This window comes from Borostomias antarcticus, assembly GCF_949987555.1.
Source record: "Borostomias antarcticus genome assembly, chromosome: 18".
In the NCBI taxonomy this organism is placed as follows: Eukaryota; Metazoa; Chordata; class Actinopteri; order Stomiiformes; family Stomiidae; genus Borostomias; species Borostomias antarcticus.
Window position 1 is genome coordinate 19,993,828 of NC_140251.1, and position 17,164 is coordinate 20,010,991.

Consider the following 17,164-nt stretch of genomic DNA (forward strand, 5'->3'; position numbering starts at 1 on the left):
TTAAAACAAGCCTGAAGACTTTTCTTTTTGCCACTGCTTTCTAAGAGGAGCTTTGTTTATCAGTATACTGCACTGTCACTTTTATTCCTGTATTCTATTTGTCCTGCTTTTTGTTTAAATGTCTATAATGACTTGCTTTTTGTTTTAATGCTTTTAATGTCTCATGTAAAGCACCTTGAATTGCCCTGTGGCTGAAATGTGCTATATAAATAAACTTGCCTTGCCTTGCATGTCTCTGATAGAATATGTTCTTTACGGTATTTCATTGTATTTCCCATAAAGCTCGACTGATCTACCCCGATCTACCCCGATCTACCCTGATCTACCCTGATCTACCCTGAGAACCATCTGCTCACCGGACCTCACCGCCTTGTTCCCCGGGGAGGATGACTTCCAATGCAAACTGTGGTAAAAATAAGTCAATTGCTCATTATTGCAACTTGCAAATGAGGCTCAAAAGACCTCATGTAATACAGCTGGGAGAGCTTGGTTAACAGGCTCAACTGTGTTCTCTCTTTTCCCAAAGGGTTCTTCGATTTGGCTGAAGAGAGGTTTGATTTTGATGTGTCTCTGTCACCTGGCAGGTTTGTACGTCGTTGAATCGTCCATTCAAAATCCGTCAAGTCATTGTCACTACATTCAACCAATTAGATGTCCTCCTCACCTCAAACACGACTGTGACATCATGCTCTCATGTGCTTATAGTTCCAAGGGAGATGAAGAGGAGGATGATGAAGTCTTCGTGGGTCCCATCAGTCACAAAGAAAGGTGTGTCAACGTAGGAGTGGAGACCGTGGTGAAGGCCCGCGTCAGCAGTGGGCGGTCCTTAGGGGAGGAGGCCAGCTGGAGTCCTCTCTCAGGCGAGCGCTTTGAAGAGATCTGCAAAGAAGCTCACCAACTAGCCAATCAGCTAGAGGGCGGCCAGGAGCACCCACACAACACAGGAAGTAGTGGCACAGCCCCAGAAAGCAAAGCGAAAGAGGACTTTGTGCTGGATTCAGGGGCCAAGCTGGGGGTTTTCAGCAAGCCTGTGGACGCTGTCCTCAGCCCCATCAAGAGGGAGACCTTCTGTGTGCAGGACAGTCCTATGAAGCAGCTGCCTCCTGCTATTCAGCAGAGGCTGCTAAGAGCGAACGGAGCCACGGGCTCCGGAGGGGCGCCCAGCTCCACCAAGGCACGGGTTAGCTCCGTTAGCACCTCCAGCCCCGTGAGGGACGCCAAGGCTCAGACGCAGCCCAAGATGGTGCTCCGAGGCCGGGCCGGTGTGACGTGCGTCGGCGGTGTGCTCCCCAGCAAAGCGGCAGCCCCGGTTGGGACCAGAACATCTCTGAGTACCAGGACCAGACCAGGACCAGACCAGGACCAGACCAGGACCAGACCAGGACCAGCAGAGAAGACTACTAGGCTCCCACCTCCAAGCAAAGTAGGGAGTCTGGCCTTCTTTCAGTGTCTCCCATTGCTGTGATATATGTACATGAGCTGGGGCAGTATCAGGGGAGCTGGGGCAGTATCAGGGTAGATGGGGCAGTATCAGGGGAGCTGGGGCAGTATCAGGGGAGCTGGGGCAGTATCAGGAGAGCTGGGGCAGTATCAGGGGAGCTGGGGCAGTATCAGGAGAGCTGGGGCAGTATCAGGGGAGCTGGGGCAGTATCAGGGGAGCTGGGGCAGTGTCAGGAGAGCTGGGGCAGTATCAGGGGAGCTGGGGCAGTATCAGGGGAGCTGGGGCAGTATCAGGGGAGCTGGGGCAGTATCAGGGGAGCTGGGGCAGTATCAGGGGAGCTGGGGCAGTATCAGGGGAGCTGGGGCAGTATCAGGGTAGATGGGGCAGTATCAAGAGCTGGGGCAGTATCAGGGTAGATGGGGCAGTATCAGGGTAGATGGGGCAGTATCAGGGTGGATGGGGCAGTATCAGGGGAGCTGGGGCAGTATCAGGGTAGATGGGGCAGTATCAGGGTAGATGGGGCAGTATCAGGGGAGCTGGGGCAGTATCAGGAGCTGGGGCAGTATCAGGGGAGCTGGGGCAGTATCAGGAGCTGGGGCAGTATCAGGGGAGCTGGGGCAGTATCAGTATCAGGGGAGTGTGTTTATGTGGTTTGCTTGTTCCAGGGTAACCTGGCGTCCAGCAGGCGCAGCGTGGGCCCGACTGGCCGGAGCTCCAGCAGAGCCGCCCCTGGCGAGGACCGCCTGTCCGACGCCGCCAGCGTGGGCTCCGACGCCAGCGACTCCTCCCTCAACTCCAGCCTGCACGGGAGGAGGAGGGGCCTCGCTCCCCCCAGCAAGGTAACACACAGGGTTGACCTCCTGGTTACAGGGTTGACCTCCTGGTTACAGGTTGACCTCCTGGTTACAGGGTTGACCTCCTGGTTACAGGGTTGACCTCCTGGTTACAGGTTGACCTCCTGGTTACAGGGTTGACCTCCTGGTTACAGGTTGACCTCCTGGTTACAGGGTTGACCTCCTGGTTACAGGGTTGACCTCCTGGTTACAGGGTTGACCTCCTGGTTACAGGTTGACCTCCTGGTTACAGGTTGACCTCCTGGTTACAGGGTTGACCTCCTGGTCGGTCAGGAATGCTGCAGGCTTGTTCATCACTTTTAGAAATTGATTTCCTTCACTTTTGCGAAGACATGAATATATATTGTTCTCTCTCTTCTCCTCCCCTACATGATTCCTCAGGGGGCTCAGATCCCCGGTAGACCGGTAGAGTACAACCTGGGGCTCATCTCACAATACCATACATGATATTGGGCTCATGATATAGATTTTAAAACTATATATTTTACAAAACTTGAACGATGAATATATGACAGGATAAATAGTCTTTTATTCAAAAAGCACAAAATGCAAAACAATGTTATTTGCCATATACTTACAGTTTGTTATGTTTGTATAGCACTTTTTGGTACCCAACGTCACTGCATATACGTTTATATTAGGGCTGGGCGATATTGACAAAAACATACATTGCAGCGATGCAATTTTTTGTGATACATATTGCAATATATTTTGTTTGTTTAAAACGGAAATAAGCAAACTTGTAAACATACAGGCCTATGTCCTATATGAGGTTAGAACTAAACAGTGATCCTCGCGTCTGCGTACACCGGTAGCCAAGTGTCTTGACTATGTTCCAAAACGCCTACTAATAATGTGTCTCTTAGTTTTTGACAGTCATCAAAATTAAAAAGTTGAGCAAAAGTTTGTATCATGACATGTTTTGCGTTAACATCGGGAAAAAAGAGAACAGGCCCTTGTGATGTCACTATTGCGCATGTGCACATTGCCATGGCGATGCATAAACCATATATTGTGCAGCCATGGATGTATTAAGTGTACAGCCCTAGTTTATATACTTTTTCACTTTATATATATTTTTTTTTACCGAGAGACAGTTTTTCATCTTGACGATGTATATCACGTTTTATATCATGATATCTCGTCACACCACTAGTAGAGCCACAATGGAAACCAGTAGAAAGCGATTGTGGAGGAATCGCTGACTCGCCACCAGCTGCAGAAGTATCTGGTTGATCTCTGCTCGTTTCCTGTTGGCTTGATATCTTCCCTCATCTTTGAGTGCGTTGCCCTAAAACCAATAACCTGGATTGCTGTTCTCTCTCTGAGCTGAGCTCTGAATCTGTTGTTGTTTGTTCCGTGGTGACGAAGGGAAGGACGAGAGTGGAGACGGGCGGGAAGCTCCCTCAACTCAAGCCTCTTGTCTCTGTTGGGTTGCAAAATTCCAGGAAAATTCCCGAACTTCCCAACGGAAATTAACAGGAATATACTGGAAAATTTGCCAAAATATTCCCAAATTTTGCAACCCTACTGTGTTCTTTTTCTGTTGTTTCCAAAGCAACCTTTCAATTCACCCCCAAAATGTGACTGCTCAGGAAACGACTGTACATATTTAAACTGTAGACATTAATTTACCATACACAGTCACACAGTTGCTCACATTTGTTGACTGCATGATACAAGGAATGACCTCTGAGTCTGCCACCTCTGACCCTAACCCTGTGAGTTGTTTTCAGAGCGGACCGCGTCCCCCGTCAGCAGTCAAAGCCCCGCCTCCTCAGACCAGGAGGGCGGCGGACAAGAGGAACACGTCGTCCTCCTCTTCCTCAGTGTCCAGCTTCAACTCCAGCCTGTCTGTGTCTCCCACAGGGATAGGTGAGCGTCTAGAAACGCCTACTTTCCTAGGCGCATTAACATTAGCATTAGCTCTGAATGCACACTTCTCTATGCTGCCAGAGGGCTAACATCTATTAGCATGCTAGCCCCTGTGTACCATTATAGAGCAATGCTGATTGACATCAATATTTACAGCTGAATCCATGTGATCCTAAAGAGAAATTGGAGCCTTCTATTGTTTGCCTTTTTTATAGTGGACAAATTGAATCAAATCAGACTTTATTTGTTTAGCGCATTTCATACACAGAGGCAACATAATGTGCTTGAACCTGAACCGCTTGATAAGATAAATAAGATGTCTTTAGTGCGATATAGTGTTCAATCATAGCAACTGCACTATGAAATGTCTCAACTCATCACCCTCTCATTCTAGCTAAACTCAACTCCTCCCTGAACACCAGTGTGAGCGGCCCGAGCGGACGCGCCCCCGCCAGCATGAGCCGACTGGCCAACCCCGGCGCCGCCGCCAAGAACCGCAAGTCCCTACTGACCGCGCCCCCGCCCTCCCGCCCCTCGGCCTCCGTGGCCGGGGCACGCCGCTCCGTCTCCGCCCAGGGGAGGAGGCCCTCGGAGGCCGGCCGCTCGGCGCCGGGCAGGCCCGCCCCCGCCCCCCCGCCCCTCCTCCTCCAGACCCCCACCAAGAGAGCCCTGGAGAGGACCTCCTCTGTGCCCAACGTCTCCTCCTCCCCCTGCGCCAGGCCGGCCCAGCCCAAACTCACGGCCCTCATCGCCCCCACCCCCACCAGCCTGCTCCGGGGCCCGCGCAGGTCCGAAGGTGAGGGCCGGTCCGGGCCAGGCTCTGCTGCTGCCCCCTCCTGGATCTGAGCCGTCTACACGCTCACTCCACCGCTAGCCTCATTTAAAAAGCCCTCTCCCATGTCAAAGCCCATTGTGCATGTTGTTGTTTATATTGTTTTGTGTATGTTGTTTTGTGTACATATTCCTTAATGGACACCTGCCGTTGTCTTCTAGCTGTCTCTTCCCCTGATGGTCCTCGCCTCGTGAAGCCCAAGCAGCTCCTCCCTGCTGGCAGTGTGGACAGGTACCCACGCTCCTCTCTCTGACTGGACTACATTACATTACATTACCCACGCTCCTGCTCTCTCTACCTGTACCCACGCTCCTGCTCTCTGACTGGACTACATTACATTACATTACATTACATTACATTACATTACCCACGCTCCTGCTCTCTACCTGGACTACATTACATTACATTACATTACATTACATTACAGTGTGGACAGGTACCCACGCTCCTGCTCTCTCTACCTGGACTACATTACATTACATTACAGTCACTTAGCAACCGCTTTTATCCAAAGAGACTAACAATAATTGCATTTAACGTAGGAAAAGCCAATGTACTACTACTTGCCAGAACTCACAAGTGCATTTCCTTTCTAAAACACGTGATTAAGAGCAGAATCTACAGAGAATAAAAGTGACAATAGGAGAAGACTGATGGAGACCTGATTGGATAGAAGTTATCCAAATGATATTTAGATATCCGAAAGATATTTTTAGCCTTTATAAATTGATACTCTAGATGTATATAATTGAACCCCCTCCCTCCTTCCTAGCCTCCCACAGAAGCCTGTGGCCCTGGCACCAGAGCTCCAGACGCCCTCTGCTGGTGGACCCGGGTCCCTGCAGCCTAAGATGAGCCGCCCCTCCGCCCTGCCCACCCCCGTGAAGCGGCGGATGTCCAGCATTCCCACGCTAACCCCCAAGAGCCTGGCGAGGCCGGGTAGCTCCGCCCACAGCCAGGTCGGCTCCTCCCACTGCCAGGCCGGCCTGCCAGCCTCCGTCACCAGGAGAGCCGGCCGCTGGAGGTGAGGAGACATCATCTGAATCCATTCAGCACCAAGAACCACATAGATCCATTTTTGCCCCCAAATAAAGTACATTACATTATTATATTATTAAATGAAGTACATTACATTATTATATTATTAAATGAAGTACATTGCATTATTATATTATTAAATGAAGTACATTACCTTATTGTGGCAGGCAAGTAAAGCGTTGAACAGACCAGGGTACGTCAGCTGGCGTCCCGCGGGCCACATCCAGCCCACCAGAGCTTCCCGTCCGGCCCCCCGAATATTACTGAATTCAGCAATAGTGAGGAGGAAAAAGTAGCCTATATGTTTAATCAAATGAAACAAACGCCCTCTGAAAAGTAGCTTGTGCCGTAGCCTGACTTCAATGAGTTTCACGTGTTCATAGTCGTTGCTTGAGCTCCACCCCGACACAATAGCGCAGTTGTCTCAGCAACCGTCAACAGAAAGAGTAGGCTAGGTGCAGGCCTTGCCGTCAGCAAAGAGAAATCACAAAGCCACACGCATTGGTTATTACAAATGTTACCCTTTGCATCAAATTAAAGTAGCATATGATCCAACAAATAAAGTAGGCTAAGCCTAAAACTAAGAAAATCACAACACCGGAATACTCGTTTGGTTCATTTAATTTGGTACATTTCTCAATAACAACCATCACTATAGCCTACCGGTAAGTACAAGTCTGCATATCAGCAAATAGAAACGACAAATAGTGACAGGCCTCGATTATCACACACGTATGTTACTAGGCTATCCCTTGCATTTAATTAAAGTCCCTGTGATCAAATAATACACAAATAAAGTAAAACCAAGAAAAGCACAGGACTGAAATACTCACTTTGGTTAAGCTAATGGGAGAAGTTACATTTCCCCTCTCACACTACTTTAACATTGGGCTTGACAGCTGTCAGGCTTATGCACAAGCAGTCCTACTGTACATGCCATTCTTCATTAAAGCTGCGGTTTTCTGCATCCATTTTGTGCTTTAGGCTCTTTGAAAGTGTCATTTTTTTAATGCTAGCTAACATTCAGAAGGCCCTTCTCTCGCCACAGACTTGACAAAGCATGATGTGATGGACGGTGACAGTGATGGACAGCTTGACAGCTTCATAAATATGAACCCTAAAATATCGCTATTGCCCCCTAGTGGCTTCCAGCAGTACAGGTAATATGGGTCTGTTACTGTAACAGTTACGTGAGGGCTAAAATAAGTTTGGAAGAAAAATTAATATATGAATGATCAAAAATTAATATATCAAATAATATATTACTTAAATGTATATATAAATGTTATGTTATTTGAGCATGATGGCGGCTTGTAAGCTGCATCGGAGGTAGAGATGCGAATATTGCGGATATATCCGCGACATCCGTGGGTGGGTGGGCCAATAAAAATCAACATTGTGATTAATTTCGGGTGGATTGCGGGTGGATTTGTCAGTGATATTTGTATTTAATAACTACTATAATTATATATATTAAAACAACTGCGAGAAAGCGTGCGACCTGCCAGCAGCTCACTCAAATACCCTCGACCACTTCGTCAACCCAGATCCTGGGAAAGCGAGCCTATGATCTTTAAATTGTTTAAGTCAAGAAAATGCTCCTATATGAAAAGAGAATGAGCACGAACGGCTGGACATAATTTAAATGTAAATCCAATAACTTCATGTTTGGCGGGTTGGGGGCGGGTCTCTACATTTTAGAAGATAATGCCGTCGGGTGGGTGGCGGGGGGATGAGTGATGAGAGCGCGTGGATTCGGGTGCTCAAACTCCATCCACGCATCTCTAATCGGACACAATTTGAAACGCTTCCATTAAAGCCCCCTTCTTCTACCATAGCAACTGAGCCTCAGTCCATACCCGTCCATTTAGCCATGGAGTTTGCCAGTTTGTGTGAGGTCAGTAGCCTGAGATCACTGGACTCTCTACTCCATGTTACTCCATGTTCAGTAGCATTGTTCCAGTATGGCTAATGCCAGTGTTCTATCATTACACACTGTAGCATGTGTGAGTCAACACCTCTGTTTCCTTCAGTCCAGCCCAGGTGAAGGCCAGCCGGCAGCCGGAGGTCCAGCTCCAGCCCGGCCCCCTGCTGTTCCCCCTGGAGGATGAGCTCCAGCCCGGCCCCCTGCTGTTGGAGGATGAGTTCCAGCCCGGCCCCCTGCTGTTGGAGGATGAGTTCCAGCCCGGTCCCCTGCTGTTGGAGGATGAGCTCCAGCCCGGCCCCCTGCTGTTCCCCCTGGAGGATGGGCCAGAACAGCCCCCCACCACCGCCCCCCAGCCAGACTCACAGGACCCCCCCTCTGCCGTCAGTCAGGACCCCCCAGAGCCCGGCTCAGGAGGAGCGCTGGAGGGTCCCCGCGCTACCCAGGAGAACCAGGACCCCAGGGCGGGGTCAGACGCGCTGCAGGAGAACCAGGACCCCAGGGCGGGCTCAGACGCGCTGCAGGAGAACCAGGACCCCAGGGCGGGGTCAGACGCGCTGCAGGAGAACCAGGACCCCAGGGCGGGGTCAGACGCGCTGCAGGAGAACCAGGACCCCAGGGCGGGGATGGGGACGAAGACGCAGGAGATGAATCAGGTAAACGTCTCAGGTCGGGTCAAACTGAATCTAGCAGATCTCGCTGACCCTCCTCATCTTCATGGTAGCAGTGTCTCCACACCAACGCAGCCTGGCTAGCTAACATACGAGGGATAATGCCCAGGTGTGCTAACATACGAGGGATAATGCCCAGGTGTGCTAACATATGAGGGATAATGCCCAGGTGTGCTAACATACGAGGGATAATTCCCAGGTGTGCTAACATACGAGGGATAATGCCCAGGTGTGCTAACATACTAGGGATAATGCCCAGGGGCCTCATTTATAAACGTTGCGTAAGTACAAAAGCGTGCGTAACCCATGCTGAGCAACTTTCTACGCAACTTTCGGTATTTATAAAAAACGAGCTGAGCGATAAGTTGGCGGAAGGTGTGCGTAACTCTACGCACACTTCGACCCTCCTTTAACTACGATAAGCACGTTTCTGGAGAAAGGGGAAAACGCGACTCCGATGGCAGAGGGATGAAACTCGGGAAAGTCTGCGAAACACATGACATATTGAATAATAAATACATCGGTCACTGCAAGAAACCCTCCAATGTGTCACACAGTTTAAACGGAATCAATCGCCACCGTAGCCTAATCACGAAATAATGTCGGCATTGCTTTGGATGTGTCTGTGAATTGACCCATTTGTGTCATAATATAATGTTATGTTGTAGGCCTATTCATTTATAGGCTATCCCGAGAAGCATCACGGGCTGTAGCCTATGAAGAAAAGCCACATATTACGTTGATAACACAACACGACAAGAGCCTATAGGCTTATCATAGTAATGATTCCGTATGTCGATAGCCTACAACTATAAGGCCTATTACCGCACCAAACAAATGTTGCATTCGGCGTTGAAGTATATTTATTCAGTTAATCATTTATTTAGTTAATTATTCGTATGTTTAATTATCCACCTATTCATTCGTTAATGTATTTATGTATTTATAGCCTATATTTGATTAGGCTTTTATGTAAACCCGAATGACCACTGAGGCAAGCCGCAACAATGATGTTGAGCGGTGAATGGAAATGTCCTACTTGAGGCAACTGTAGGCTACATTAGGCTATATTGTACATCATCATATATCCTCATATTGTCGTATGATTGTCATGTAGCAGGCATACGAGGAATGTGGGCCTAAAAACGCATGTCATCCCAATGCTCACATGCTTTGGTAGAATTAGCTGTGCGCAAAAGAGCGCATGGAGGTGATGCGTCTCCAAGTTGTAAGAACACAAGGGAGCAAGTTAGATTATTAATTTGCCGAATCGTCATGTGTGTAGCAATAATTACCGTTTATAGAATCACATGAAACTCATCCATGGACCCCATATACTGTATTTACAAGACCTCGATACAGGCACTGATATAGCTGGATTATAGTAGGCCATGACGCACGGGGCCTTGGATATGCCGGGACTTGGCACAGATGTTCTAATATGTGCTTGGCTATCCCGCAACATCCATTAGAACACGCAGCTTCTATATGCCTACAGAATGTTTTGAGAAAGTGTGTGAAATGCATGATATCCCGGAAAATACACAAATTGGCTGCTGCAAAGAACCCTCAGATCTGTCGTATAGTTAAATTGGGGATACTTGCCTTAAGTAGTCACTATAGGCCTACATGTTTGCATTGTTATGGATGTCATTGTAAATTGACCCGTTTATACGTTGATAAGTTAGGCATTTTATTCATGGGCCACCCTGTGAAGCATTAGATTACGTGCAATATAGATCCAAACCCCGTTACCCATGCAACAACACTATAGGCTTATAATGATTATCAGTTTGGATATAAGCAGCCACCTAATAAGGCCTACCGCACTAAACGAATGCCAATATAGCCTGCATGATAGATAATTCATTATCTAACAGACCACTCAGGCCTAACAGGTGCTCTTATCAGTCGTGCACATGTGAAATCATCGTTCCGAAAAGATCCTTTTGCGGAGTCTCTACCTCGTTGACCAATACCTCCACCTCGCATCGGTAAAATGTATCTTTCTCTTTCTGCCTTTTGCACTCGGCTCCATTGTCGTTGCATATGTATAGGCGTATCACTGACCATTTATAGGCAATTGTGGACGTTAATTGGGGTGTGATCAGAATGCGCGTTCACGTGCGCCAAGTTAAGTGTTGATTGTGATTTATAAAGGGCAGCTGGCGTAGGCGTGCCTGAGTGAACATGGATTGTGATACGCAGCGTTTTATAAATCGGAGATTTTTGGTGCGTATATTTTAGTAATCACTTAGCTAAGCTAACTTAGTTACGTGGATTCTACGCAATGTTTATAAATGAGGCCCCAGGTGTGCTAACATGCCAGCCTTCGCTTTTTACAGCCTTTTATTATTGACTGTCTGTGAAGAGAAGCTCTAAAGCATTTCATTGGACATTGGACCCATACTCTGCACAGATAAACCTACTTTCACTTCTGTGAAGCCGAGCGTGGGCCATTATCTGACCTGAGCCATTATCTGACCTGAGCCATTATCTGACCTGAGCCATTATCTGACCTGAGCCATTATCTGACCTGAGCCATTATCTGACCTGAGCCATTATCTGACCTGAGCCATTATCTGACCTGAGCCATTATCTGACCTGAGCCATTATCTGACCTGAGCCATTATCTGACCTGAGCCATTATCTGACCTGAGCCATTATCTGACCTGAGCCATTATCTTACCTGAGCCCTTATCTGACATGTTTTGGGTTGATCTCACCATGCGTGTTCCAGGTTCTGCTGGTGGACGCTCCAGCCCCTGTGGAGAGACCAGTGGAGAGACTCCTCATTGACTTGTCCAACACTCCTGTCCTGGTCAAGACTGCCAAGTCCTCTGCTGGACAGGTGAGGGAATACCACAACTCCTCTTCAAGGCTCTTAACTCACTTTGTTTCTTTAGGATGGCGGCATAATGTTCACACCCCGAACTCACTTCCCTGATTTCACTCATCGGTCGTGTGCCTGTTGTCCGGGACGACGGGAGTTCCTTAAAGGAGAATGCTCGTTTTTGACAACCTGGACCTTATTTACGACATATTATAAGACGTTTGACTCACCAAGATCACTTTGGTGTAGTTCGGAGGCATGTAGAAGAAATTTAAAATCCAGCGCGAGCCAGTATATCCATGTAATGGCGGTGGACGGGGCACCGAGAATGCAGTTTCTAAAAATATATTTTCGGCTGCTAAACGGTTGTTTTCATCAATCTGATTTTATGAATCGACAGTTGTGATTCCCCAAAGCGAGGCCTTGTTGTGGTTTTCAAATACGTGGTCTTTAGCCTCTGTAATATGATCTTTAAACGCCTTTCCCCACTTGCTCCAGCACGCATGCGCACAGGCCAGCGCGCAGATATTCTAGGCACCAACAATCCGATCGTAGCGTAGAGAATGTGAGCCGCGAATGTAGCCTACAGACGGAGAATAGCCAGTCTGCGCGCTGGCCTGTGCGCATGCGTGCTGGAGCAAGTGGGGAAAGGCGTTTAAAGATCATATTACAGAGGCTAAAGACCCCGTATTTGAAAACCACAACAAGGCCTCGCTTTGGGGAATCACAACTGTCGATTCATAAAATCAGATTGATGAAAACAACCGTTTAGCGGCTGAAAATAGATTTTTAGAAACTGCATTCTCGGTGCCCCGTCCACCGCCATTACATGGATATACTGGCTCGCGCTGGATTTTACATTTCTTCTACAGGCCTCCGAACTACACCAAAGTGATCTCGGTGAGTCAAACGTCTTATAATATGTCGTAAATAAGGTCCAGGTTGTAAAAAACGAGCATTCTCCTTTAAGCTCCAGCCGCGCTTGACTTTACGTGCTTCACATGTATCAAGTGAAAATGTTTGTTACCACCTTATTAGGTACACATAGTACTGGGTAGTAGGGGTGCACCGATATGAACATTTTGGCCGATAACAGATATTAACATTGCTGTCGAGGCCGATAACCGATATTTACCAATGTCGATATAATCTCTATAAAAACAAGTTACTATGATAATCAAATGTTATACATAGTGAAAAACACATGGAAACACTGTCTCTATTTCCAAAACATTTGGTAAAGCTGATAAATCATAGATTTACTGCATTGTTTCCTCTCAAAAACAACACACACCTGATGTGTGTAAAAATATTGATTTGATGTGGTTGAGTGATGCAGAGAGACTAAAATGGATGTTTGATCATAGGGTATTTGCACTTGCAGAATATTTAGAGAAAGCTTGGGACAAACGAACAAATAACTTATATGTGATGCATTTATTTAGGATTTTGACGAAAGACTTATTTTTATTTATTTATTTTCTGTTATTGTTTGGATACATTGCATAGCTTACAAACCGTGAGAAGTGTATGTGATATAGTTAATTATTGTTTACTGTTTATGGTGTCTTATAATCCCGTAAGGGATGGGTCCTCAGACATGACAAAAAAATAAATATTCATTCATTCATTCACACAACAGCAGCTGGACAGAAATAATGATTTGTTTTGCACATCGAACCGATACCGATATATTAAAATATGACTAACATCGGCCGATACCGATATGATTGGCGATATATGGTGCATCCCTACTGGGTAGGACCCCCTTCTGCCTCCAGAACAGCCTCCAGAAAACGCTCTGCATAAGATGCAGAGTTTCTAGTGATATGGAGCTTAGAAGTGGCCCTGCTGTCAGCTGAATGAGCCTCTCCAGTATTGCCTCGTTGTCATGTCATGCCAGTTTATATTGCATGGAAGTACTTGAGTTTGGTAGTAGTTACTTCATAACTGAAAGCTTTGATGCTTTGACATGTTATTAATGTTATCAGAGTAATGATATTGTTATACAAGTGTACGTGCACCTTCATAGCTGCACATACAGTGCGTGTCTTAACCTGTACCTATTTATCCTTTCCAGTTAATCGACCTGACCTCTCCTCTTATCAAATGGAGCCCAGAGGACAAGAAGAAAAATGCCATGGATGATGCCCCCCTGATCAACTTATCTTTTTGAGTCCGTACGACTGGTTAAACCTACACAATGATTCACACCCCTGTTGAGTTAATACAGCTGATTAAAACTCGACACAATGATTCAAAACCCTGCACAAGTACTGTGCCTTCATAGTTGACTTCATAGTATGTATTTCAGTAAAAGAAAAATACATTGTGTTTTAAATCAAGTTTTACCCTTTGTAAGTGTTTACTCATACTGTACTGTGTTACTCTGTGACCGTCTTGCTGCTTTCTGTCTTTTAATTGAAGGATCCAAATAAATGTGATTAATTTAACTGACTGAAATGGTGGCACTTTATTTCAAAATTGTATTCTTTATGTGCACGTTCCAGATGGCAAGTTTAGACTAATGTTAACACCGCTTTCCACTGTTAATTATGTTGATTAACTGTCAATTATTAGGAAATGTATGGGCCTAGTCCTAGCGCCAGACCCATGTCTGCTTACGCTGAAACACTATGTAAGCTACGCTATCAGCGTTACTGCATGATCTCTATGGGTCTGGGACACTCGATGCTAAAAAACAGTTTTTTTTTAAATCCTGGCAGTAAGGACTCGTGATCAGGCGCTCCCACTCCTTATTCAAACCTCTCTCATTGCTGCTGTGACCCGTCACTCATTCTGCAGACTGATGTAGCAGGCAGAGCTCCAGACTGAGCAGTGACTCAGCATCATGTTTGAGTCTGGAGAGAGACCAGGAGATGGAAGGCCACTGCCTGCCAGGTGGAGGACACAAGGCTATGTTGACCCCAAGTCCAAGAGTCACAGTTCAAGATCTCCAAAGCAACCTAGGTTGCCAGGTGTCCAGGGTTACCATTAGATATCAATGCATTCGTATTAAATTCACTGTTTTAGCATAAAGCTTTCACTGAGGTGGTTTAACTGATAGGGGCACAGATGTGAGAGTCTCTTTATCTTTCAAACAAAATGACGTGTTGCCATCTTCGTATTGACATGGCAACGGCTGACGTTCTTTACACAGATAATTCAGAAACTTCAAACACTTCTAGATGTTAAATCCTGTATGAATATTGATTAAAGTTAAGGACTATATGATCAAAGTGGCCTGCTGGACTAGACACTGCAAGATCATAAAGAGATTAAAAATGTGATGTGTATTCAATTCTTCAGGCTGTCTGTAAGTAATAAGTGCCAGTAGCATGATTCCTGATGTGTTGCGACATACTTCCCTGTGTCCACTAGGGGGAGCTAAAAGTCAAATAACTGCAAGAATATTAGGTTTGCTCACAGTTTGACGCAATCAAGGGTTCATTCCAAAATTAATTATTTTGCAAGCATTGCCGTTGTATACGAAACAAGTGGGCTTCAAATTGTGTTTTAAACGAAACTAAACACTTAATCCTATTATTTTTGTTTGAATTGTGATGTGAATCTCACTCCACTCTCCCTCTATGCATCCACAGTTGCATTTGCATTGGTTTTCATTGTGTAGCTCCATCCTGTAACTTCATCTCGCTGGGCTGAGGCAGTGCTTCTGGGTAGGATACTCAGATTAGTGTTCAAGTGGTGTTTGCGTTTCCAGGAAATAATTTGGTAACATTAGGTAATTGTAGGCTAACTCACAATGCAAACAAGAGTTAATGCAAACAACCAAATTTGAATGCAAACAACCATTGATCTCTTTCTTCATCTAGTTTCAACGGTAAAAACTATACCAGAAAGAATAGCCTACAGAATACTATTTGCATAGGGGGTGGGTTGGAGGGATTAGATTGTATGTAGCCACCATGCTAACTATGGACACAATGGAGTACGCCTACATTAGGGCTCTATTCAGAGAAAAAAAAATCTATGAATATGCCATTAATCTGATTCATATAATGGTAATTGATGGGAAAGACGTTTTCACAGTTTGTTTGGAAAGCAAAGTCTGTTGGTAATTAGCTCACATTTACATTTTCAGTAATTCATTCTCTTAATTGGTATATGGGAGTTATCAAGTAGTCCCAGTAGCAGGTTCATGCAGTATGGGAGGGGGGACGTGTCCCCCCGGGGGACCGCTGGACAGACCTGCTCACATGCGACGCGGCGCTCCGCTCCACATTAGAAAGCAGCCATGAGAAGGAACGGGACAAGGTCCAGAGGGAGAGAGAGACCACAACCTAGCCCGTTCTAGGGGTCGTTGAGAGGCAGAGTGGATGTCATGCGTTTGAAACCATGGAATTACAAATGCTCTGGCTGTGGATGTGGGTTATACCGCATGTTCCCCGATTTCATTGTTTTGATATACACCTTTCGGATGCATTCACTTCTGGTCAAGTGTTGGCAAACTTATCTCTCGGACAAGGTTGGATCTATAGCATTGACAAGACTTCAACACCAAAATACGTAAGGGACTTTTTGGACATTAAGAGGCGAGACGGAATAGTGCGTTTCTCAGGGAGAGTAGACTGCGCGCGCCTGCCCAGGAACCCCGCGCCCCTCTGCGTGCGGATCACATCATTAACCTCGGAAAACTTGATTGTGCTTTATTTCAGTACGTTCGTGCATGGTCACAACTGTTTTATTAAGTACAAGAGAAAGGCCACTAAGCACGACATTTATATGAACATTGAATCAACACTGGTGAAATCCCCGTGCCTCTCAACGGGTATTTTGTTTATGGACATTTATGAAAAGTTACCTCTCTTTATGCGGAATAGGCCTACGGACTCGTTCCGTTCGTCGTGCACATCAGGAGATCAGAAGCTTATTTTTGATAGCGGTAGGTTTTCTACGAAATGTCTGCAGCTCCACGAGGGGAACGAGTTGGGTTTAATCTGCAAGGTGCAGAACTCACGGAACCCCGCTGTCCGTGTGAAGCTGCGGTTAACGGGCAGCGGACTTGGGGAACTGGATCCGTGGACCAAACGCAAGAAGAGAAACGTGAACACTGCTCCTCAGTTTCAACTGCCCAACTATCAAGTGTCCGTCCCGGAGAACGAGCCCGCGGGAACCCGCGTAATTACGCTCAAAGCGTTGGATTCAGACGACGGGATTGCTGGTCGTATTGAGTATGACATGGAAGCTCTGTTCGACAGCAGATCCAACGATTATTTTCAAATTAATCTGGAGACTGGTAGCATCACAACATTGCAGCCTTTGGACAGAGAGGTCAAGGACACACATGTCTTCAAAGTCATCGCCACAGACAATGGCACCCCTAAAAGGTCAGCTACTGCTTATCTCACCGTCACCATCAGTGACACTAACGACCACGGCCCTGTGTTTGAACAGACTGAGTACAGGGTTCGCATCAGGGAAAATGTCGAGGTGGGTTTTGAAGTATTAACTATCAGGGCCACTGATGGGGATGCCCCATCCAACGCCAACATGATATACAAGATTGTGAATGAGGCGGGGGACAATGTTGGATTTGAAATTGACCCCAGAAACGGACTGGTCAGAATCAAAGTTAGGCCTGACAGAGAAACCGTGTCCCGGTATCAGCTGAAAGTGGAGGCCAACGACCAAGGTAAAGACCCTGGTCCTCGTAGCGCCACCGCTACGGTGTACGT

General features: G+C 46.6%; 2 protein-coding genes across 2 annotated transcripts in view; both read left to right on the forward strand.

Moving 5' to 3' along the window:
• Positions 1 to 305: 305 nt before the first annotated feature.
• gtse1 (G-2 and S-phase expressed 1) lies at positions 306 to 13,814 on the forward strand. The gene is made up of 11 exons (XM_084452831.1): positions 306 to 408; positions 527 to 584; positions 706 to 1,423; positions 2,107 to 2,280; positions 4,032 to 4,170; positions 4,565 to 4,966; positions 5,164 to 5,233; positions 5,775 to 6,026; positions 8,074 to 8,620; positions 11,376 to 11,486; positions 13,549 to 13,814. Exons 1-11 carry the CDS (start codon positions 387 to 389, stop codon positions 13,642 to 13,644), a joined length of 2,589 nt encoding a protein of 862 aa, XP_084308957.1. The 5' UTR covers positions 306 to 386; the 3' UTR covers positions 13,645 to 13,814.
• A 2,010-nt stretch (positions 13,815 to 15,824) lies between these two features.
• celsr1b (cadherin EGF LAG seven-pass G-type receptor 1b) overlaps positions 15,825 to 17,164 on the forward strand; it is a gene marked incomplete at both ends in the record, with an annotated part of 101,309 nt that continues 99,969 nt past the window's right edge. Inside the window, one exon of the mRNA XM_084452832.1 lies at positions 15,825 to 17,164. This exon is cut by the window's right edge and continues 2,150 nt beyond it. Coding sequence (XP_084308958.1) covers positions 15,825 to 17,164 — 1,340 coding nt within the window.

Bases quoted from the DNA above. Each gene is read 5' to 3' on its own strand.
- gtse1 (XM_084452831.1), top strand. From the start codon at position 387: ATGACTTCCAATGCAAACTGTG. The intron at 585-705 runs GTTTGTACGTCG...ATGTGCTTATAG, and splicing joins GTGTCTCTGTCACCTGGCAG to TTCCAAGGGAGATGAAGAGG. The intron at 2,281-4,031 runs GTAACACACAGG...AGTTGTTTTCAG, and splicing joins GCCTCGCTCCCCCCAGCAAG to AGCGGACCGCGTCCCCCGTC.